This window comes from Lolium rigidum, chromosome 7 (genome assembly GCF_022539505.1).
Source record: "Lolium rigidum isolate FL_2022 chromosome 7, APGP_CSIRO_Lrig_0.1, whole genome shotgun sequence".
NCBI lineage: Eukaryota > Viridiplantae > Streptophyta > Magnoliopsida > Poales > Poaceae > Lolium > Lolium rigidum.
Window position 1 is genome coordinate 35,606,145 of NC_061514.1, and position 24,461 is coordinate 35,630,605.

A 24,461-nucleotide genomic window follows, 5' to 3' on the forward strand; every position below is an offset into this window, starting at 1 on the left:
TACGGTCTACATTCTGAAGAAAAACTTCAACCAGTCTTTAAGGGAACATCATATCAAAAGCTAGTCAAGACATTGAGGACACGAAGAACCAAATTAATGTGGAAAAAGAGAACATCGGTGATCGGCAGTGAGCAGCAACATCGACCATCCTTTTATGCCATGTAGACCGATGATTCTTCAAAAGCAACATCTCCAGAAAGGTACCAACGCGTAACTGTCACTGTTGCCGAATGAAACCCACTTATGGCCGGCGGGTCACGGGTTTTCACCCTAAAAATCAAATTCAAGCAAATTCCAGCGAGTGCATTCAATAGATGAACAATCCAAGACAACGTCATTCACAGATACATCCAATAAAGCTTCGACCTAGGATTTCCATCCAGGTGCTCAAGACTTGTTACTTGAGAAAGCAACACAAAAGTAAAGTCCCATTCTCTATATAAAAGGATCATACTATAACTTCATACGTGGACCGGAATAATAAATTTTAAAAGCGGCACGGAAAGGGACCGACGCGTAACAGTCACTGTTGCCGAATCAAACCACGTAAGGGCAGAGCAGAACATGGGTCTTCATCGTGAAAATCAAATCCGAGCAAACTCCACACGGTGCATTGAATAGATGACATGTACACCCAATAAATCTCCGACCTAGGATTTCCATCCCGGAGCTCATGACCGGATACTCGAGAAAGCAACGCAGAAATGAAGTCACATGCTGAAGAAAGCAACACAGAAAACTTGGTAGGTTGATTTTTTTTCTAGAGTATCAACGTTTATAAAGTGTACCGTGACACTCTTGCTTTTCGATCCCGGCACATCTCCAGTGACCTAAAGACTCATTGTTGCTTATGCCCTACCTCAGCAGATCTAAGAAACAAATATAATTGACATCAGGAGGGCCGTAATCTCCCATGTAATTTATCAGTAGACTAGAAGTGTGCTAGCAGAAGCCATAGACCAAGACTCAAGATTCTTCACCAATCGAGGCAGCTCTCTTAACGTAGTTCCTTGGACGCAACTCTCTGCATGCCACTCCTGATCTAAGCAAATGAATGATTGAGCAGCTCGGAGAACACAAGTTAGCAACAGCTAGGCCATGCAGAACGGATAGGGCCGGCCATGTGATTGTGTGATGGCCAGGTGTTGAGCATGCGGGCGGATAAAGTCGGGCCCGCCACGACGGATATTAACAGATAATAATGCGGGTAGTTCCCTTCCTATTTTCATCAACTTGGCAGCAAGATCCATGATCCATCATCCATGTTGGCCGGTCGCAGATTCCAGAAGCCATGTTTAGAATCGAGGTGTCCTTTTTCCGCGAGGACCCACCACCCACGTACTGGAGGATGCCTAGTCACCCTGTCGGTCTGATCCGCTCCACGTCGGCTCCCGCCGGATAAGAAGGCCACGTGGCCGGCGTAACGCTCTTCGTTTGGTGGTTTAGTTTGGTCAAGCGTCCTGTTCAAAACAAAGTTCGGTGGGGTGGTAGGAAAATACATAAAAACGTCGCCGTCGGCGTCGCTGGCCGCGCGCGGCGGCGAAGCAGGCGTAGATCCCAAACTCATCTGCCGGAGCAAATATCCTGATTGGTCGGTCGACTGGCCGGTGGCCTCCGATGAAAGAAAAAGGAAGGAAGGAGCAGGGTTCCGTTCCGTTCCGTTCCAAGGTCCTGACCCTTCACACACCAAATTCCAAAAAAGAAAAAAGAAATAATATGGATACTGTTTTTTGTCCTAGACGGATGGCAAGCAGTATAAATGGACACCTAGAGGCGGGAGAGGCAGAGCAACCATTCACCCAGCCGTGTGCCTGTCCACTTGGCCCTCGTACCTCCCACCCGCCCTCTGTTGCCAACTTGGCTGGTTCGCCATGGCGGGTCTCCGTCTCGCCGCGTACGCCGTGCTCCTCTGCCTTCTGCTCTCCCCGTCCGCCGCTCTCCGATGGCTCGCCGACAAGGAGCCGGAGACAGCCGCCGCCGCCGGCCAGGACAGCTTCCGGACCGCCTACCACTTCCAGCCGGCCGAGAACTGGCAGAACGGTAGGATTTCTTCACGCTTTCTTAGATTCTCTCTGCCTATTATCCATCCATTCGGCTAACCTGGATCTTCTCTTCTGTCTGTATCCGTCGATCGCGGCTGGATTCATGGCGGCCTCCTCTTGTTGCTGCGGATCAGATCCAAATGGTACGCGCACGCGCTTCTCTCTGATTATCCTCGCTTGCTTGCTAAATTTGGCGCGAGTTCTACCTGCAATTCCGGACACACGTGCTTAGACTTTTCAGATTCCCGTGATTTTTCTTCGATTATCCCGGAATTATGGGACGTCGCCATCGGTGAACACAGGACACGCTCCGTGGATAGATTTACTTCCTTCCTATTGCGGACGGCAATTATCCATAGATAGATGGTGGGGAAAGGAGGGGGCGGTCCTGAACGGGCAGGCAGATCTTTGTGTGGCCCGCAGCGCTTGGACGGTTAGCTTGGCGCGCAGGCGCAGCCAAGTGTTGCTCCCTCCCGTGCGCGCGTGTGCCTGCACCAGTAGGACCCTGTAGTAGTATGCGTGTGGGACGTCCGTGTCGTGTGCGGTGATGTGGCTACACGTTGCTTGACGTGACCTCCTCGCCTCGCGCCTCCATGGCTCCACCGAGTCCACGACTCTTTTCTTGTTTACAAGTTTACACAAGTAACACCAGCTTATTAGACAAGTTGTATTGTATCCTTTTCCTCTACAAGATGGAAGTTAGACTTTGGATAGGCCGACAATAACAGGGCTAACCAGTTTGGTTGGCAAGCAACACGAAATCTACACGCATCGCATGCCTACAACACAGGTGATGTCAGCGGCCACATAGGATTTTCGCTTACTTGGCACCAGGGTTTTTTTGAAACCGGTTTTTCGGACACCCACCGGTGTCAAGACATACAGACCGTTATTTACCGGTATTTGATAGTTTCTCTAAATTTAAATGGTTTTGATAAATTTTGTACTGGTTTTAAAAGAAATTTGAACAATTTCGGACGCTATTTTTTTGCGAGGATCAGAAAAAAAAAGTTATCTCCAAACAGCTTATTCCCCTACCAAAAACGTTTTTACAAGAGTAGTAAGAAGAGACTGTTTTCTTATGTTGTACAATATATATATTCCCTTAGCAGATATTTTTATTACGTACTAAAAAAGTTAATTAGCTTCCATTAATTCTTATGGATGACAATACTCTTAGATAATAGTAATAGGTACACAACTTTTATCTATTGCCTTCTCTAAATTTGCACGGGAGGGCTAAGGAAAGCCATGCCTTCTCTACCATTGCACGAGTAGTACGTAATAGCTGCAAAACTCTTTTCTCCAAACATGTGTTGGATCTTTCTTAGTTTCCATCTCCTGGTCGGTTGATTAAAGCTATACTCTTCTTCCCTGAGCTAGACGCAAGTTAGACTTTGGTTACGCAGACAAGAGCATATTAACCAATTTGATTGGCAAGTCACACCAAGTTCACACGCGTCGCATGCCTAACCTAGCATAAAATCTGTGCAACTCTCTCCTCCAAACAGGTGTTTGGATTTTTCTTAGTTTCCGGGCCGTCTGAAATTCTAGTTGGAATGAACTTTCGGATGTCGCCGTCGGTGAACACTGGATTTAGATTTTACGGTTAGGCTTATCCATCGGTAGAGGGTAGGGAAAGCGAGAGGAAATCCTCCAGAGGCCGATGCTTGTGTTGTGTGGCCCGCAGCGATACGGCGGTCTGGTTGGTGCACTTGCGCCTAGCTTGTGTCCAAGCGTTGCTTGCTTCCTCTTGTTTCTGCGTCCAAGTGTTGCTTCCAAGTGATCCATTTGGTCGCTACCGTGGGCAAAGTGGCAACGTATCTAGTTTAAAAGTTTGCTCAGAAAGGACAGCTGAATTGTCTTTGCGTCCAAGTGTTGCTGCCAATGTTCATTTGGTCGCTACCGTCGGCAAAGTGGCAACGTATCTAGTACTAGTTCAAAGAAAAGCTTGCTTACAAAGGACAGCTAAATTGTTTCTAGTGTCTCCTGGTCGGTTGATTAAAGTTTGATGTACTTACTTTTCTTCCCCGAGACGGAAGGAAGATATGCTTTGGTTTTCAGCCACATAGAAACGACTTGTCGTCATTAAGTCAGACAAAAAACCTTAGTACTCTCTAATACATTTGATTGACAGAGTCATGTTTTGCACCAGACTAGTACTGTGCTTGAACTTTACACGTTCTGACCGCTCTGTTCAAAGTTATGTTGCCATCTCTCTTAGTGATCAAACGGGTTGTAGTTGTACCAAGTTTTACCCGGCCATGGAAGATTGATGATTTTCTTTCCGGCTTACGTAGTTAGAGAACACTGAGGCTGCTTGCAAAACAGAGCACTGAAACTGCAGAAAAACAGAGCACTGGGAACTCAACTGACAGTCATTTTTTCCTTTGAATGTACAGGGCCGATGTACTACAAGGGTGTCTATCACTTCTTCTACCAGCACAACCCGTACCTGGCCACCTGGGGCAACGGCAACCTCTCCTGGGGCCACTCCGTCTCCGTCGACCTCATAAACTGGTCCGCCCTCGACAACGCCATGGACCCGGACTCCTCCTTCGACATCAACGGCTGCTGGTCCGGCTCCGCCACCTTCCTCGCCGACGGCACCCCGGTCTTCCTCTACACCGGCATCGACGCCGACAACAACCAGGTCCAGAACGTGGCCTACCCCAAGAACGCCTCCGACCCGCTCCTCCGCGAGTGGGTCAAGCCCAGCTATAACCCCGTCATCGCGCTCCCCGACGACGTCGTGCACGACAACTTCCGGGACCCCTCCACGGCGTGGATTGGCCGTGACGGCCTCTGGCGCGTCGCCGTCTCCGCGGGGCTCAAGGATGGCACGGGGTCCACGCTGGTGTACCGCAGCAAGGACTTCCGGCAATGGGAGCGCAACGCCGAGCCGCTGTACTCGTCTGGCGACGCTGGCATGGTGGAGTGCCCGGACCTTTTCCCCGTGGCGGGGCCTGGCGACCAGAACGGGCTCGACTACACGCCCTCGAACGGCGCGGCGGCGAGCTACGTGCTCAAGCAGAGCGTGATGGTCACCCTCAGCGACTACTACGTGTTGGGGCGGTACGACGACGGCGCCGACACCTTCTCGCCGGTGGGGGCGGACAACGACTGCCGGACATGGCACCGCTTCGACTACGGCCACGTCTACGCGTCCAAGTCCTTCTACGATGCCGGCAAGAACCGGCGCGTGCTCTGGAGCTGGGCCAACGAGTCGGACCCCGAGGCCGACTACCTCGCCAGGGGCTGGGCCGGCGTGCAGACCGTCCCGAGGAGGATCTGGCTCTCCGACGACGGGAAGCAGCTGCTGCAGTGGCCTATCGAGGAGATCGAGACACTGAGGAAGACGCGGGTCGGGTTGCTTGGAGCAGAGATGAACGCCGGTGGCATGAACGAGATCATCGGCGTCGCCGGCATGCAGGCCGATGTGGAGGTGGTCTTCGAGGTCCCATCCCTAGAGGGCGCCGAAAACCTCGACCCCAACCAGCTGCTTGACCCGCAGATGCTCTGCGGTGAGAAGGGCGCGTCGGTGCTCGGCGGCGTCGGCCCCTTTGGGCTGATCGTCCTAGCCTCCGGCGACCTGCAGGAGCACACCTCCGTCTTCTTCAGAGTGTTCAGGCACGATGGCAAGTACAAGGTTCTCATGTGCACCGACCTCAGAAGGTACAGCAAAAACATTGCCCTCTCACTCTGAACCTAGCATGCGCTGTGACAGCAAAATCATACAGTACTAACAATCTTCATTCAAATTAACTTGGGCAGGTCGACCACGAGAGCCGACGTGTACAAGCCGCCGTACGGAGGGTTTGTGGACATCGACATCGAGAAGGAGAGGAGCATATCACTAAGGACACTGGTGAGCTCCTCGATCCATACAGTAGATTATTCCGATGCTTATTTGCACTGGAAAATGGAGTGCCAATATGTGTTCTATCCTTGCAACAGGTTGACCACTCGGTGGTGGAGAGCTACGGCGGCGGTGGCCGGACGGTCATCACGGCGCGGGCCTACCCGGAGCACGTGGCGACGGCCAACAGCCGCCTCTTCATGTTCAACAATGGCACCGGCGCCGTCAAGGTGTCCAAGCTCGACGCGTGGGAGCTGGCGCCGGCCAAAGTGAACCTCCCCGGCGACGGGCTCATCACCGCTGCCTCCTCCATGCACCTACGCCAAGCGTATTAGGAGGAGAGTGTGATTAGTAGTTCGTTTGGTTCGGCGGGTGGCCTTATTATGCGGCCGATTGGATTTCCGTGGCCAAATTATGGTCTTTTGGGGGTGTATTTTGGGGAATTCTTTAGTTGTGTATGTCAGGATAGTGTATCTGTCAGGATAGTGTAAGTAGTATAAGAAAGCCCATAAGAAAGAAGAGTAGTCGAAGAGAGTTCGCTGATTAACACATGTCAGCGAACAGTCCGCGTCGTGTTTATTCTGTGAAAAGAAATATAGAAAGTACATATGTTCTACGTTTCCATGCCCATCTCTCCTATTTACATATCTTCATTGTCTTTTTTTGTCGGGAACCCGGAGGTTGGGGCTAGACAAACCCAGATCTCCATCTGGCATAAACCTAATCTAGATCTTTAGGGCCTACAGGGAGAAATCAAAGAGTAATACAAGCTCATAACTGAACACAAAAAAAAAACCAAAGCATTACAAGCAGAGGTTAGAGGTCACTGACTTGACATCTCACCAATCAACGGAAGTGAACTTATGTTATTCTAAATAGCAAGATAGCAAAAGGCCTAAGAGGCCAGGAGCATAACGGCAACGTCCCAGCCCATAGATTACAGGCTGTCACCTGAAAATCTCAAGCTACTCGTTGATGTCGACCTAGAAACCACCATTTGTTGGAGCGACTTCGTCTGAAACAAAGCATGCAAAGCTGAGTACAAGGACTCAGCAAGACTTATTACAACCTTTTAGCAAAGCTGGTATGCGAGGCTTTATGTGGAGCTTATTTTGCAGAAAGCATGTTTTCCTTTGTAAAACAAGAGGGAGCAGAAGCTCGTCTACTTAGATCATTTTTAAAAGATGATAAGAGAGCGATATTCTAGCTCTACTGATCATCATATTGAATCCACCGAATCTTCATCATTCGCTGAACCTATCAACTTGGATCACTCCCTCGATACCCTGGGAAGGGATCCTTATCACACATTGATTCCAAGTTTTACGATTAGGTTAAAGTTGTCTAGATCAACACGTCCTTTCCCAAGTCGTCCGTAACCGTGGACACGGCTTTTTGAAAAGATTTAACCCTGCAGGGGTGTAAAACTTTACCCATACGCGCCAACCGACTCTTAATGCCACATGATTAACACACTTCCTTGGTGTGCCGACAGAGGGTGGCCGACCAAAACCTTTCCCTTGCTTCGCCTATTCCATGAGTCAAACTAACTAGGGAACTCCATCATTGTAGGTAGCCATTCTCCAAGGTGGTCCCTGTCATTGTGCGCAGGAGATCCAGTTCATTGCCTCCAACATCCTTCACCCTAGCTACGCCCTGTATGATGCACTTTGAAAACCTTTTCCACCTTTTCCCCATGCGTATGGAAAATTGAACTCGCAAACTAATTGACTCATGGGTAAGCTAGCAAGTTTGGGCCAAGGGGTTCCCATGGGCCCCGTGTGGTTGTACGCTCAGTCTATTGTTCTGGAGGCGAGAACTCAGGTCCTAGTATCGGCGTGAACGAGTCAAACCACCACATCCCCATGTGGCGGCCCATCCAAACCTTTAAGAAAGTTTAATTATCATCACTGATTTTACCACGTCATCCTGCCATACTAAGTTCAATCGCAGCTTTGATTCATCAACCGGATGGATCAGAATTAGTCAACTAAGCATGGCTAAGCATATTCGATACAACGGCTCTAGCGATGCACACGAGCTCAAACCTAGTTTTGCTGGGAGCAGTGGATCAGAGTATTTAGGCTACAAGGATGGTAAATGCAACACACATAGGATAACTATATCTACCGATAAAACATATTGGAATCATATGCAATATGTAGGAACCCAGAAGTAAAGCATTTCGAAACCATATATGAACCAGGTTAGGGCTTGCCTTTGTCCCTGACAAACCAATATGGATCTTCGGAGATCCCATGCTTGACTTGTTCATCGATGGACAATTATTGATCTGCGTCGTTGTCAGACTTCATTGTCTCGGGCACTTGCTCTATCGATCGCGAAGAAGCAAACACAAGAAATGTAGAATAACAATCAACACATGGCATCGATGCAATGCGCATACAAGAATAATGATATGACATGTTAAAGGTATTGAACTAACCCTAATACATGATCATCAATTTAACTGGGGTTCGATGGAATTAGGATTAGCAGTTCCGGAGCCTCAAAGGGGTTGATTAAGTTATTCTAAAGCAACTAGGGATCAAAGTTCTTTATCAATGCATGATTTTTTAACCAAGTTGTATATCTCATTTTTCTGAAAATTTTGATATATTATACATATTTTTCCGATTTAAAATGAAATACTTATGAATTTCCAAAGTTTTAACCATTTTAAATCATTTCTGGAAAATTCTGGAAAAATGTTAAAAGTCTGACAGGCATGGACCCACATGTCAGGGTTTTCATCTTTTCCAAACTATTTCTGAAAATATTAAAACTCTGACAAAGGGGCCCACATGTCAATGTATTTTCATTTACAGAAATAAAAGAAAATAGAAAAGGAAAAAGGGGCGGGAACCACCGGTGGTCAACTCCGACGGCCGGCGCCAGTGACCACGCAAAGGGCCCTAGAGCGCGCCCCTGGACGCGCGGAAGGGCGCATTAGAACCGCGCGACCGCGGCGAGCAGATTGGTGGTGGCGCCGTTAGCTGGGCGTGGCCGGAGCACCGGCAGCGGCGACGTCTGGTGGTAGCGGGCGTAGGTGCACGGTCAAGGCTCGCTACAGAGGCGTAGGGGGAGGGAGGAGGGCACCATTAGGTTCAGGAGCTCCCCACGGAGCTCGTGGAGGTGACGGCGGGCCCGAAGGAGGTCCGTAGTGCCGGCGAGCTTCAACGGGGGTGGCGGCCGTCTGCGGGGAAGAAGGGGTCGATTGGCCTGACTGGGGCCTTCCCGAGAGGAGCGTGTTTGCGAGAACGACGAGCAAGACGAGGCGGTCCTGACGGAGGTCTCGCCGGAGCTCGAGGAGGCCGACAACGGCGGCACTAGGCGGTGGCTGGACCTAGGGTTTTGGGCGCGCGCAGAAGAGAGCCAGAGAATGGGGAAGAAGGGATTGGCGTGCTAGAGTTGCTTGGCGGCGCGAGGCCCTTATAGGCCACAGGGGGTGGCGACGGTGATCTCCACGTGGCCACGAAATCGGGCGGCCGGTGAGCTCCCAGGCAGCAGCTTGGTTTGGCGAGGATGATGATGTTTTTGCCAATACCCCCCTGGGTTTTCCTGGGCTGAGGTGGGCTGAAGATTGGGCTGCTGCTAGGCCACTTGGGCTGCGCCAGGGAGAGGAGGGAAGAGAGGGGAGAGTTGGGCTGAGCCCAAAACAGGGGAGGGTCTCTTCTTTTTCTTTTTCTGAATTTTGTTTTCATTTTGTTTCCAAACTCCCTTTTGCTATTTGAAATTGGTTTGAGAATTCAAATGTTGTGAAAATGTCTTAATTGGCCTTCTTGACATAAACTAGATGGCCACATAGGTGGAATTTTGAAACTTTGAAATAGTCGGAGCATTGAAAACATGGAGAGATTTGCACCAACATTAGGGTTTTCCAAAATTAATCCTTTATGCACCTTAGGAAATCATGATGCAAATGATGCACAAACAAACCCTAATATGGGTTTAGAAAAACAGGGATGTTACATTTTTTTTGAAGTAAACAATACAACGCACACGCTTGTCTCAGAAAGATGCATGTACACTCACCCCTATCTTCTCATGCTTGCCTCATCTCACATTGGAACTTACAAAGGCACAAGAAGATCTTTACTGGGCATATATATAAATATGCTCGGATAAATACCTAATTCTTATATATGAATATGCTCGGATAAATACCTAGTTCTAAGTTGATCGAGAAACAACCACTCATAATAATTAGCATAATTTAGTTGGTTTGGATCAAAGAAGAATTACAAGACCAACTCGGAAGGAATGACACGACACAACCCACTATAATATGGAGAATGGTGACAATCGGTTTGTATCAGGGAAGGACACCTAGACGAAGACTACAAAAGGAGACGATCGGCAACGAGAGAGGGGACATATTCAGGAGCACCAGAAGACCTACACGTTCGAGAATCAACAAGGGGATAGTTAGCCTAGTCTATTATACATCAGGATCAAGCTTGTCGAGTTGTGTGTAAAACCCGAACAGTCCTCCATTGTAAAATCCTTGTACTTGTTTCCACCATATCAATATAGATGAAGACCAAGACTAGTGCTTTTCATCCTCAATATCATTGAGGCCTAAACCTACGCATATCGATCCGTGTTTATCTAGATTTTGTCTCTGATTTTCTATGCCTCTCAACCTCACCAAAAGATTTCATTTTTTTAAACCAAGGCAAAAACTTTACTTTATCCATTAATTATGCAGAAGGTGTCTAGCTAATTAACGGAAAACCGGGTGAAAACGATACAAAAGGGCCATGCCCATGAACACAACAAAGCCATGCTCACTGTAATATCCCAGGTAATGGGGTTACAAAAATAGAGGAAACAGATGTGTGCATTGCATTCATGCATAGAAAATCTGGGGAATTTTCGCGCTTTAAAGTAAAACAGTCACAGTAACTGAAGTTTCACTTGACCTTGGTGGAATTGAAGTAGCTCATCAAGTCAAGCGCTATAAACCTTAATGTGACTTTGCTAAAACCTTGTTTTGGGTAGAGATAATTTGATCTAAGGGGTTAGATCAAATGGAACTAATAATCAACACAACAACACTTTACTCAATGATCAACTACCTGATCTTATTAAAGATCACAACATCATATTCCTTGCCATAACATATGAACATCCACTTAATTGGAAATCAAGTAACAATAATTGGAGAAACTATTCTTCACTTATCTTTTCCATGTCTTAAACAAATCCTTGATCCTACCATGAACCTCATGGTATTCATTTACTTCATTCTTATAAACCAAACAAGGAGATCAATCCAGGAATATATATTCTTCTCTATTCCAAATCATTATATAACAAACCTAGAGAGGTGAGAGTCCTATTTTGTTAGAGAAGCAATGACAAACCTTGAGGCAAACCTTGGATATAAATATCCATATGATCACAACATCATCTCCAAGAGGGACCCTAGGACATTGCTCAAGATCTTCCCTAGAGAAAGAACCCCTTTATGTTACCCATAGATATTGGTGACTACATCATTATCTTTGGAGAATAACCTTGGTTAGAATTGAAGTCCTTCCCAAATAAGAGAAATCAAGCTATGGGGCTACACTCAAGTAGTTGAGGCAACACTTGAACTTTAGGGAGAGAATTACCCATACATTCTGATGATTAATTCATCATTCCTTAAGTAGAACTATAAGTTATTCTCTCAGACATTCTCCTGGGATATAAATTGTTGAGGTAACCATATCCATTCATGATAGTATAAGAAAGAAACTATATTTAGTTAATCAAGACAATACTTAATCTTAGGAGTGAGAAACCTAATTCTTAAGAGATAACTTAGGAAGCCAAACCTTGATCATTATAAATTGAGTAATGATCATAAACCCTAAGAACTTGAGGTAAAAATGTTAAGAACAAGATGATCATGCCTAATCCATGATCATGCTCTTGAGGTATTGAGGATAAACCCTAAAAGGATAAGTATATATCCTTCACCACATGAAATCATAGGGAGGTAATTAATAAGCAACCCTAAGCCTATATCCCAACCTTAACTTGTGAATCACTTGGTGATCATAAGTAGAATCCTACCACATTTACATTCCACCTATTCTTCACTTAAGAACCACAAGAAAACCTTTAGATACAAACTCTATACTTTATATGGTGAGAAACCATCAATCCATTTGACCAAAGTTAACTATAAAAAGAATTATTACCAATGTAGTTACTTTAATGATAAGTTGGGGGTAATAATAGAAGTTAAGTGGTAGAAGATAAAACCAACTCTCAAATCCTTAGTAATTAGGGAAGCACATGAAATATTCAGCAAGTAACCACCTTATCATGGTTAGGGGAGATTAAACCCTAGCACATGCAATATGGTGTCATCCCATCTCTATAACCTAGAATTCAATCTCAACCCTAGTTTGAGTATCATTTGGGTGATCACAAATAAAACCTGAACCACAATTAAGATTCAACCCATGTGTCATTAGGTAAACAGCAATTGAACCCTAGATTTGCACATCAAATAAATCTTATGCTTCAATTCTTGAACAGAAGAAAAACCTTGTGCTACATTATATGGTTAAAACCATATGTGTAGTGATCAACTACTTATCTTAATAACCAAGACCAAACCATGCTGAGAGTAGTACCTACTCTAGATATTTTAAGGTGTTACTAAACTACAATATTAATACTAAACTTGGGGGGAGTACAAGCAGAGTTTCCAATTCACTAGCACATAGTTCTGCACATAAAATAATAGTCAAGTGACAACATTCTCAAATAGGAGGTCAAGCCTTAAAGATATTTTAGCACATCCAACCATGCCATTAAGTCTATTTCTTATTGAAATGCATTAATAAGCATTACCTTGAGATTGTTTCCTGCAAGGTAATATCAAATAAAACTCTAAATACCACTCAATAAGAAAACTATCATTTGGAAATTAATTTGAAACTTTCCAAGATGATATTCAAATTCATGCTATATGGAAACTTAATTCAAAGTCAAATAATAATTAATAGACCAATGTTTCAATACCCATATTAAAGTGTATAATACCCAACAGTAATTATAAAGTATCTTAGGTGGATTACACAAGAATTCAAACTGTAAAAAAAATACAAAACATGATTGAATTCAAACAGAATTTGAATCAACAAGAAATAAAATAGAAAAGGAAACAGAAATTGAAAAGAGGAGGGAAAAACCTAACTGGACTTACCTGGCCGCAGCAGCCCAACTGGGGAGCCCAGCAGCAGCCCACGGCCCAGCTCCAAACCGCAGCCCAACACCAGCCCGTACCTCTTCGATAAAGACGAGACGAACGTCTTCGTCTTTGTCTCCTCCTCCACTCGCACAGGAGCTCGACACGGCGATGCTAGCGCCATGTCCCGCGGTCGCCGCCGCCGTTGCGGACCGCCAGCACGCTTCGGAGACCCTATAAAGCGCCGCGGTCGCCTCAATTTCTTCTCGTTTCGTCTCAATCGACCAGAACTCCGAAACCCTAGCTCGCCAGAGACCATCCCGCCCCACCGTTTTAGACCACCTCAGAGCCCGCCGTTGAGCTCCGGAGGAGCGCCTCATCGTCCTCATCCTTCTGGTGGAGTTTCGCGTCAAGGGGAGCTCGGGAGGTGACGCAATCGACCGTCCCCTTCCGCAGGTTTGCGAGGGGAACGGCGACCCCCTGGTCGTCTCCGTCTTCAATCGACCCCGACGACCGCACGGGAAGCATCAAGGTGATCTTGCGCTTCTATGGAGCCTCAAATCGCATTCTAGCTCGCGCTGTAGCTCGCCCACGCCGTTGCTCGTCGGAAACCGCCGTGGTTCATGGTCGCCGGCAAGGCTCCGGTGACCATTTCCGGGCGGCGCGGCCACCAGTAGATTCACCTCATTGCCCTCGTTCAATTGAGCACGCGCACAACCCCACGGGAGCACCCTATCGCCGGCGTCAACCACCACTGGCCGCCGGTGAGGCACAAGGTTGCCACATCGACGCCACTGTGGCAGCCAGCGTGGCGTTGGCCCACTGGTCAGCGAGTAGGAGTAGGTTTAGCTTGGTGTGTCTAGTAGATTTCGTTTTAATTCAAATCCTATTTAATTGCTGCAACTTTAAATAAATCTAGAAAATTCATAAAAGCTCAGAAAAATAAAAATAAGATATCAAAATTCTTAGAAAGGAAAAATCTATCTAATAAAAATATAATATGAAATTTTTATTTGTAATAAAAATTTAAGTATTTAATACTTGTTAATTAAGCCTTTAATTTTAATTCCAAATTTAATTAAAAGTTAATAATTAAGAAAAACCTCTAAAATTAATAAAAACCAGTAAGCAAATTAGGAAAATATTAAAACAAATTTTCCTTTGCTTATAATTTATTAAATCCTTAATAGGAGGATTTAAACCCTAATTAATAATTGCCTTAATTATTAATTAATTAAAAATAAAAAAATGCCCAATCCAATTTTGTGTTTAGTTTAAATTGATTAATAACTTCAACCTTATAATGAAGTTATTACCTTAAGAACTATATGGTAGATTAGGAAACCCTAATTCCATTATACATCAAATAGTAGTTCATAATTTCATGTGGAATCTTAAAACCCTAATGACATTTAGAACCTAGCTCCATTACTTCATATGAACCCTAAATGGTTTCCAAACCTAAACCTTAGGTTAGAACATGTGATCATAATACTTTGATCCTATTCATAGCTCCATAGTAGCAACTAAATAATTGCCATGACCACATAAAATGTAAGAACCCTATCACTAGTTAATTGCTATGCTATGTTCTCATCTAAATAAAACTTGTTGATCTAGTAGGATCAACCAAGTGTAAAACCCTAGTTCCTATTCCCAAGACCACCATCCCTAACTATCCATGAGTAGCATCACACCATTGTGATGAACTCCAATAGCAACCATGCAAATATTGACATCACATCCCATACACACTAAACCCTATTAGTGTGAGATAATTATTAAACATCCTATTTAGGAAACCACCATTCCTTACTTAATGAATCCAATAACAAAACCTAGACAACCTCAACCCTAATAGTTATACTTCTTATTATTTAAGAAGTATGTTCTTCAAAAGTTATTCTTTTGAAGTAAATAAAGGATCATCATCAACCCTGCTTAATAGGAACCATAAACCCCAGCCAGTTATCACCAGCAAGATGAACCCACCATGATAGCAACCATGAATAACTAATTGCTTAAGTTGTTTATGCTTAAGTAAAACTATTCAAGCCTTGTTGCTAAAAAATCCAACATTCTCAGGATCCATCTAATACTTACTCCAGAAACTACATGAAACCATAATAAACCATAGAACTCCACCACCCTAATTATCATACTTGTTCTTTATTAAAAGAACATGTTCTTCAAAAGTTATTCTTTAGAAGTATATGATAATTAATCATTAACCATGCCATGTAGAGCTAAAACAACCACTATTCATTACATGTTAGTGTTATACCAAATGTTATTGTTGTATGCTATTAGTATTATTATTATGATATATTACAACACCTGTTTATGATATCAAGCAACCAATCCTTAATAAGAACCTTGTTTGTGAATCACTCTAAAAGTGCAACACACCTCGAACCAATTATTACAACTCACCGATCCTAAATCATCGGGGTTAGATCACGCTTAGAGCGATTGCATCTCATATTTATGCATTATTGCATCCTTGCCAATCTTTAAACATCGTCCTTACCGGACGATGATGCTATTTTAGAATTTGGAGTTATTGCGTATCGAAGACCTTGTCTGCATAATCTTGCAGCCAAGAAAGGCAAGTTCATCGCTTGCTCATGTCATTTGAGTATTTTTACCAAATTACTTGCAAAGTACTATGTTTACCACTATTGCATAAAAAGGCAAAACCACTATTTTCATAACTATGAATATGACTATGTGGTGGGGAATGGAACCATGGATTGTGTTGATATGGTGGAGGTTCCATTGCAAGGGTTTATATCCATCTAGGATTAAACAACAAATGTCGTCCAGTGATTCTTGTGCCGTAATACCCGTGTTAACCATAAGATCCGGAGTGGGACGGAGTAGTCAAAAGTGTTTCCACCTCTCGTTCATCAACGGATGCGCTTTACCGTAGACACTTGTATCTGCTCGGGGGCAAGCGGTAGGGTCGGGGAAGCCTTAAGTCCCCACGGCATTGTCCGTAGACACTTGTCGCCCGAAGAACAAGCGGTAGGTCGGGGAAGCCTTAAGTCCCCACGGTATTGTGGTCTATGATGGGTTGCAGCTACCGGCGTAGGAATGTATGGTAGAGCCCTGCATTGACGTCGTGGTCGGGGTCCACCCTGAAATCTATGGGAATAATGGGACCGGCGTGGACCCAGGGTCGGAGATTGCAACAAAGGGTGGGTATTCGAGGTAGCGGAGGAACATGATTGGCTAGACCTTATACCGGGCCTCACACCAAAGGAAGTGTGGACGGGAACATATGCCCGGTTGGCACCAAGGTTAAGATCTCTTATGGGTAAAGCAACACACCTCTGCAGAGTGTAACTAACCGTGACCTGTCACTCCCTGTTCCGGGATATGGAACTGCGAACGCGGCCGAAAAGGAGCTCCATGAAGTTCTAATAAACCGGTGAAGGCTGACGGACATAGTTCTTCTGAATAAGATCAACCTTTTGAAGAAATGGTTATGAAAACTTGCATTGGTATTAGACTTTCTGGTCTAATGCCGTAGCTAGTGCATTAAACACCTCTTTCCTATAATGAACTTGTTGAGTACGCTCGTACTCATCCCACTCTTAAATCCCCTGCTTAGATATGGAGGCATCGAAGGAGGATCTACGGTGCAACTCGAAGGCCGAGGAGTCAACAACTACTTCACGAGACAGGACCCTGTCAGAGGAGTCAGATACCACATCCAACAAGGAGAAAACCTAGTTTAGCCATAGAAGGGAACTAGCTTCCTGAACCTAGATCCTATTTAGCTAGAGTATATTCTTAGCCTCTGTAGTTAGTGTAATACTCTACAAATAGAGTTCGTGATAAGACTAGACTACGAGTCGTTCTTCTGGAGTTTATTTGCAGTTTTACCTCATTGTAAAGTAGGAGGTCTGTGATGATCTTATGTAACGAGTCGACGTTGTAATTCTATAGACATGCCTTGGACCCGCATATGTTTCTGTTGTACCACTCTGAGCGATATAATACTAGTGGAACGGTGTTTCATTGGTGTTATATCAGACTTGCATACTACACCATGCAGTGGTATGTCGGGTCACCACAGTTGGTATCAGAGCAAATGCTTTGACCCTAGGATTAAAACCCTTTAAAGGAGACCTATAGGATTGGTAGTGTCTATAGGAAGTTGTATTAGCTAAGTCAACTATGCTAAACCAAATATTCTTATGACTTGAGATGGATATTCACTTGAGAATAATCCTGACACACTTGAGTCAACATTTCTTACCTATCTTTCCTAAGTAAAGTTAGCTAATCCCAGACATGTAGCACACCATTACATTATTAAAACAATAGATGAGTAGATCACAGTTGGTATACAATACATGGTAGTCCAAAGAGAGGATACCACCGTAAGGAAGATATCCTATTGGAAGATGTGTACCAACACATGTTATAGTTAAATAAGAATTACTCAGACATGTACTAGAAGCAATATCAAGTGATGAAGATAATTAAGATATCCTAATAGAAGATGTAGACGCAGATAAGTAATGAGTAAGTAAAATTATCTAGACGTGTGAAACAATTGATAGTAAGTGATAACTCTGAGTTATATGAGGTAGTATAGACCATGATGAGTCAATCATGGGAGGTAAGGAGATGCACGTCTTGTTGACACTTGAATTTATATTTTTGACGCCAAGACAGCGAGCACATTGCTTGATCTTTTCTGCGATCGCTAAACTAATATCTTAAGCTACATCATTGCACATATGGATGCAAAGTCGTGTACTTCGATAGCAAGTACTTTATGTTTGGTATCTTCTGCGAATCTTCAAATCAAATTTAAGAACTAAATTATTGTCCATATGGATGGATGCAAGTCTCATTGACTTGCATTAAGCTTGGAGAAGTGGGCGGCTATAACTTGCGTTGAAGTCCTGGGCAATTTGCAATCCATCCAACAATAGCTTCGTCTTCCTCTCTGATTCGCGCCATGAATGGAATCAAGCACCCGGGCAATGGCCGAACCGCCTACCACTTCCAACCTGAGAAGAATTGGCAAAATGATCCCAATGGTACGTTTGTTCTTTTTTTCTTATCTGGCCGGTTTCTCCGTTTACACTGTCAATAATTTTGCATCAACAGTTAAGCAGATGATGCTAGACTATCTATAATAGGAGTATCAAAAGTAAATAGTATCATGCATTTCATGTATGCAAAAGCTGATGTTAAAGTGCAATTAAATCTGAGAGAGGGTAGTAATATCTCAAAAGAAAAAAAATTAATGTCAAAGACATGTTGTACATAGATTTATATTGAAATTTTACAAATCAATGAATATAACAAAATTATAATGCTAGTACATGCTATCATGCATTGTGCAAACAACGGCATATAGTAGTATCATACCCATGATACTTATATATGATACTACTATGCATTGTGACTAGTCTTATATAAAACAATTTCTTTTTATAATCAGCTAATAAGCTAGTATCTTGGTTATTAACGGCAGGGCCAATGTACCACAATGGCATCTACCACTTCTTCTACCAGTACAATCCCCGCGACGCCACATGGGGCAACGGCAAGCTTTCGTGGGGCCACTCCGTCTCCAGCGACCTCGTGAACTGGGCCGCCCTCGAGAATGCAATCAATCTCACAGCACCGTTCGACGTCAACGGTTGCTACTCAGGCTCCGCCACCGTCCTCCCTGACGGCCGGCCAGCCATCCTCTACACCGGCCTCGACACCAACAGGGCGCAGGTCCAGAACGTGGCCTTCGCAAAGGACCCCTCCGACCCGCTCCTCCGCGAGTGGGAGAAGCCCAGCTGCAACCCGGTCATCCCGATCCCCGCCGACGTCACCCGCAATAACTTCCGCGACCCGACGGAGGCGTGGCGCGGCCGTGACGGCCTGTGGCGAGTCGGCGTCGGAGCAGAGGTCGGCGGCCTCAGCTCGATACTCGTCTTCCGGAGCACCGACTTCCTTCGCTGGGAGCGCAACGATGTGCCGCTGCACGTCAGCTCGCCGGACATCCGTGAGCTCGATTGCCCCGACCTGTTCCCCGTGGCGGAGTGAGGCACCGAGGGGCTCGACGTGTCGACGCCGAGCGGCCCGGGGGTGACACACGTGCTCAAGCTCAGTGACCTGGGTAGGGAGGACCACTACATGGTGGGGCGGTACGATGACAAGGCGGACACCTTCGTGGCGGCGGAGCCCGAGCTTGGCGTCGACTGCAGGCACTGGCGCTGGTTCGACCACGGCCACCTCTACGAGTCCAAGTCCTTCTACGACGCGCGCAAGAAGCGGCGCGTGCTGTGGGCGTGGGTCGACGAGACGGACGGCGGCGGCATCGCCAGAGGCTGGGCCGGCCTCCAGGCGTTCCCGAGGGCCATGTGGCTGGACGCCGACGGGAAGCGGCTGGTGCAGTGGCCCGTGGAGGAGATCGAAACGCTTCGAAGGAAGCAGGTCGGCCTGGAGCGAGCGACTGAGGTGGAGGCCGGCGGCACGAAGGAGATCGCCGGCATCGTGAGCTCCCAGGCCGACGTGGAGGTCGTCTTTGAGATCCCAAACCTCGAGGAGGCCGAGATGTTGGACCCGAAATGGCTGCTGGATCAGGAGACCTCCCCCCCCCCGCGTCGCCCTCCTCTGGCGACCAGGGGGAAACCCTAGCCGCCGCGCCAGTAGACCCCTCCGCCCTCCTCCCTGCTTCGCCGCCGCCGGAGGGGGACCGACAAAGCCGCGCGCCCCCCAGGGAAGGTGGTGGCGGGGCGGTCTTTCCTTCCCCCCGCGTCCCCTGGCGAGAGGGAGCTCGTGGGGCGCTGGGTCCGGTGGCCGGGCGCTGGCGGAGGCGTCGTCGCGCGGACGGGGAGCGGCGGTGGTTGCAGCGGTGCAGGCGTGGCGGAGCTTGGCGGTGGTGCTGCGGCGCGGGCGTCGCGGACGGCGCTCGGGCCAGATGGGCTCCGGCGGGCCGGGCACTGGCGGAGGCGATGGCGCGCGGTCGGGGAGCGGCGGTGGTGCAGCGGCGCAGGCGTGGCGGAGCTTGGCGGTGGTGCTGCGGCGCAGCCGTCGCGGCGGGCGCTCGGGCCCAGATGGGCTCCGGCGGGCTGGCCGGGGTTCCCCCCTGTTTCGCGTGGGCTCGGTCGTGGTCGCCGGGGCTGCGGCGTGGCTCTTCTTCCTGGTGCGCTCCGACGTTGATGTTAGGGAGGGCGCGGCGCTGGCTGGCGGGGTGGCGGCCATGTGGATGTGTGGGTTGCGCATGTCTGCGGTCTTCGGCGTTCGTCTTCGAACCTCGTGTCGGTGTTGGTCGGCGTCCCCTCTATGTGGCGTTCCGGCTGCGCCCACGGCGCTCTTCGGCGGTACTCCGATGGCTACAGGTTGTGTAGCGCGGCGGTGGCAGGGTACATGCGGCATCTCTCCGGGGATCGCGTTGCGGTGGTTGCAGTTGGTGGTTTGTGCCGGTCCTTGTTTGGGCGGGCGCGAGGTCTTGGGACTCCCTGCTAGGCGAAAGCTTTGTCTTGGCGGCCGGCCAGGACCGACGACGGTGACGCCCGTGGGCGCCGCATCCTTCTTGAAGGCGTCGTCGAAGCGGGTTTTCCTGATCTCCGCTCGGGTTCTCCGGGGGAAACCCTAGATCCTTAGCAGGATCGGGCGTGGGCGGCGCTCTTGTGTCGCTTTGCCTCTTGGGGCCGTGCTTTGGACGTCCACCGGTCAGAGGGTCTTGCGGAGTGTTTTGGCGGTTCGGCGGAGGTGGTCTCGTCTTCGGCCAGGAGGGGCGCGGCCTTGGGGCCGGCGTGGTAGTTTGGAGCGATGTCTCCGGTCTTTCGCCTCCGCCTGTTGCGTTGAGGTGTGGTGTCGACCTGTTTGGTCGTCGACCCGTGTGGAGCGCAGCCTCGGGGCTGGCGTGTGGTGTCGTGTTGTAACGGTTTTTGGCCAGTTTTCCTCATAAATGGGCCAACTCTTTTCTCCTATATCAATGAAAGGCAAAGATTTTGCCTCGTTTCAAAAAAAAAGAAATGGCTGCTGGATCCGCGGGGGCTCTGCGCGGAGAAGGACGCGTCCGTGCACGATGGAGTCGGCCCGTTCGGGCTGCTCGTCATGGCCTCCGCCGACCTGGAGGAGCACACGGCTGTGTTCTTCAGGGTGTTCAGGCACCTTGACACGTACAAGGTCCTCATGTGCACCGACCTCACAAAGTAAGCATCATTGAACCTTTTGTTTGAAGAAGAGATATTACAGTGTTACAGGATGCTAGTTTTTGCAGACATCTAGGTAAAGAAATGTCACGATCGCTGAACATTTTTTTGCAAACCTGAAAAATGCACAGGTCATCTACGAAAGAAGGGGTACACAAGACATCCTACGGAGCATTTCTGGACGTGGACGTGGAGAAGGACAAGTTCTTGTCGCTCAGAACACTGGTGAGTTGAACCCCCACTCCATCTATCCCAATTTAAACGGCGCACACTATTGATTTGATCAACCAAATTTTAATTATATGTTATATGCATGTTAGATCATTGAATTTGTATTTGAATGAAATTTGTAATGGTATATTTTTTGTAACAACCGAGAAATATTTAACTTATCAAATTAGCGGTCAAAGTTTAGATAGGCGAAACAAGTGCACCACCTCTACGGGGACGGAGGGAGTAGAAAAATACAAGGCAAACAAAACATGTTTCGTACATTGACACGGTACCAAATGAGCTGAGATGATTAACACGTCATGTACGATCAAAGGCAGATCGATCACACGGTGGTGGAGAGCTTCGGTGACGGCGGGAGGACTTGCATGACGGCCCGCGTGTACCCGGAGCACGTGGCGACGAGTAGCAGCCGACTGTACGTGTTCAACAAAGGGACATGTTCCGTGAAGGTCTCCAAGCTGGAGGCGTGGGAGCTAGCGACGACGGCCATGAATGGTGGAGCCAGTAGTTCCATTGAACCAGACACCAGGGCTTTGTAGGGGGTGCCCATGTTGGTGGTTGCTCCCCCTAACTTTGTTTTATTATTGACCTTTGTTTTACGTTTGCTTGTCAAGTTATGGGTTTTGGCTATAAGTGATTTATGCTATCTTCGAAGCAAAGTTATGCTATCTTCAATAATAAAACTAGATCGGTTTTGCCAATTTTTGGCTAGCTAAGATTTTGATTAGTGTTCAGACAATTTAACTTTCGTTAGAATTTTGTGCCAAGATTCCAATAACTGGGCTCTACTGTAGGGATTCGTAGCATAGAAAATAAAAAAAATCCTACCGCAAGAACGAATAACAAGCCAAGATCTAATCTAGTAGTTGGTAGCAACAAGGTGAAGATCATCATACCCTTGAAGATCTCTAAGCGTTAACGAGATAGATCTCGTGGTTGATGTAGTCGATCACTTGCCGCTTGCAAAAGCGTGTAGAAGATCTTGACGGTGCCACAATCGGGCAGCACATCCACACTCGATCACACGTACGGTGTTGATGGCGATGTCCTTCTCCCCGTTCCAGCGGGCAGCGGATATAGTAGATCCTCCTCGGAATCCCGCCAACACGACGGCGTGGTGACGGTGGTGGTGGAGATCTCCGGCAGCGCTTCGCCGTAAGCACCGCAGAAGAAGAAGGAGGAGGGAGTAGCTAGGGTTTGGGGGAGGGGGCACTTGGGGCGCCGGCCTTGGGTGCCCTTGGGTGGTGCGGCTGCTGTGGTGGCTGGCCAGCCCCTCTCTCCCTCTCTTTATATAGGTGGAACCCCTAGGGTTGCCCCAAAACCAGTTTGAAGTCCAACTCCGAAAACTGCCATAAGGGGGAAACCTAGGTGGAGTGGGATTGCTCCCCTTCCTTCTCCTTTGGCCGGCCAAGGTGGTGGAGTCCACCATGGACTCCACCTTCCCTCTTGGTTGGCCGGCTAGGGTTGGTGGAATCCATCCAGGACTCCACCTTCCATAGTGATTTATTCCAGAAGCTTCTAGAACATTCTGGCGCCTTCCATAAATGCACCAGATCATTTCCAAACTTGGAAAGTGACTTCCTATATATGAATCTTATTCTTTAGACCATTCCGGAACTCCTCGTGATGTCCTGGATCCCATTCGAGACTCCGAACAACATTCGAACTCCATTCCATATTCCATATCTACTTAAAACGACATCAAACCCTAAGTGTGTCACCCTACGGTTCGAGAACTATGCGGACATGATCGAGACTCTTCTCCGATCAATAACTAATAGCGGGACTTGGAGATACATAATAGCTCCCACATATTCAACGATGACTTCGTGATCGAAAGAACCATTTACATAAAATAACAATTTCCTTTGTCTCGCGATATTTTACTTATCCGAAGTTTGATCGTCGGTATCTCTATACCTAGTTCAACCTCGTTACCGATAAGTACTCTTTACTCATACTGTGATATGATATCCCTTGTGAGCCAGTCACATGCTTGCAAGCTAATTGGATGTTATTCCACCGAGAAGGCCCATAGTATATCTAACTGTCATTAGGATGGACAAATCCCACTATTGATCCACGTGCCTCAGCCCTATACTTTCCGAACACTTAATGCCACCTTTATAACAACCCATTTACGTAGTAGTGTTTGGTGTCATCAAAGCATCCATCCGGTGTAGGTGATTAACATGATCTCATGGTCGAAGGATTAAGTTACTATGTATCTTAAAGCTTGAAGCACAACGAACTAAATGACTTGATCATATGCTACGCTTACTATGGGTGTATGTCCATCACATTATTCACCCAATGATATGACCTTGTTATTAATAACATCCAATGTTCATGATCATGAAACTGTGATCATCTATTAATCAACAAGCTAGTTTAACAAGAGGATTACTAGGGACTCTTTTATGTTTACAAAACACACATGTATTAATGTTTCCGGTTAATACAATTATAACATGGGATGTAAAAAATTATCATAAAAACAAAGATATAATAATAACCACTTTATTATTGTCTCTTGGGCATATCTCCAACAGTCTCCCACTTGCACTAGAGTCAATAATCTAGATTACATAGTAATGTACCTAACACCCATGGCATTATGGTGTAGGTCATGTTTCGCTCTAGGGAGAGCTTTATTAAACGGATCTGCCACATTCAGATCAGTGTGTACTTTTCAAATCTTTATATCGCCGTCTTCGACATACTCGCGAATAGAATGAAAACGTAGCTTTATATGCTTCAACTTCTTGTGTGACTCAATTCATAATATTGAGGTTTTCTGAACCGGGAAATGATCGACCAAACATATATACCAATATTATGAATCAATTCATAATATTGAGGTTTTCTGCCCTTCCTCGCACGATTTTGAACTATGCTTGAATTCAAAGTCTCATTAGGACCTGTCGGGTGATACTCGGGTTGGTAGCGTG

At 46.8% G+C, this 24,461-nt stretch overlaps 1 protein-coding gene and 1 pseudogene across 1 annotated transcript; both read left to right on the forward strand.

The window, feature by feature from the left end:
• The first annotated feature begins 1,778 nt into the window (after positions 1–1,778).
• LOC124670403 (beta-fructofuranosidase, insoluble isoenzyme 7-like) lies at positions 1,779–6,523 on the forward strand. Its single transcript, XM_047206911.1, has 5 exons — positions 1,779–2,040; positions 2,177–2,185; positions 4,445–5,717; positions 5,817–5,910; positions 6,000–6,523. Exons 1-5 carry the CDS (start codon positions 1,872–1,874, stop codon positions 6,234–6,236), a joined length of 1,782 nt encoding a protein of 593 aa, XP_047062867.1. The 5' UTR covers positions 1,779–1,871; the 3' UTR covers positions 6,237–6,523.
• Positions 6,524–18,071: 11,548 nt separating this feature from the next.
• Positions 18,072–22,049, forward strand: LOC124671181 (annotated as a pseudogene).
• The last annotated feature ends 2,412 nt before the right edge of the window (positions 22,050–24,461 follow it).

What these genes read in the sequence shown, in the direction of transcription:
- LOC124670403 (XM_047206911.1), top strand. Translation starts at nt 1,872, where the DNA reads ATGGCGGGTCTCCGTCTCGCCGCGTACGCCGTGCTCCTCTGCCTTCTG. An exon ending in ATGTGCACCGACCTCAGAAG is followed by an intron (nt 5,718 to 5,816) that starts GTACAGCAAAAA and finishes TAACTTGGGCAG; the next exon opens with GTCGACCACGAGAGCCGACG. An exon ending in GCATATCACTAAGGACACTG is followed by an intron (nt 5,911 to 5,999) that starts GTGAGCTCCTCG and finishes TCCTTGCAACAG; the next exon opens with GTTGACCACTCGGTGGTGGA.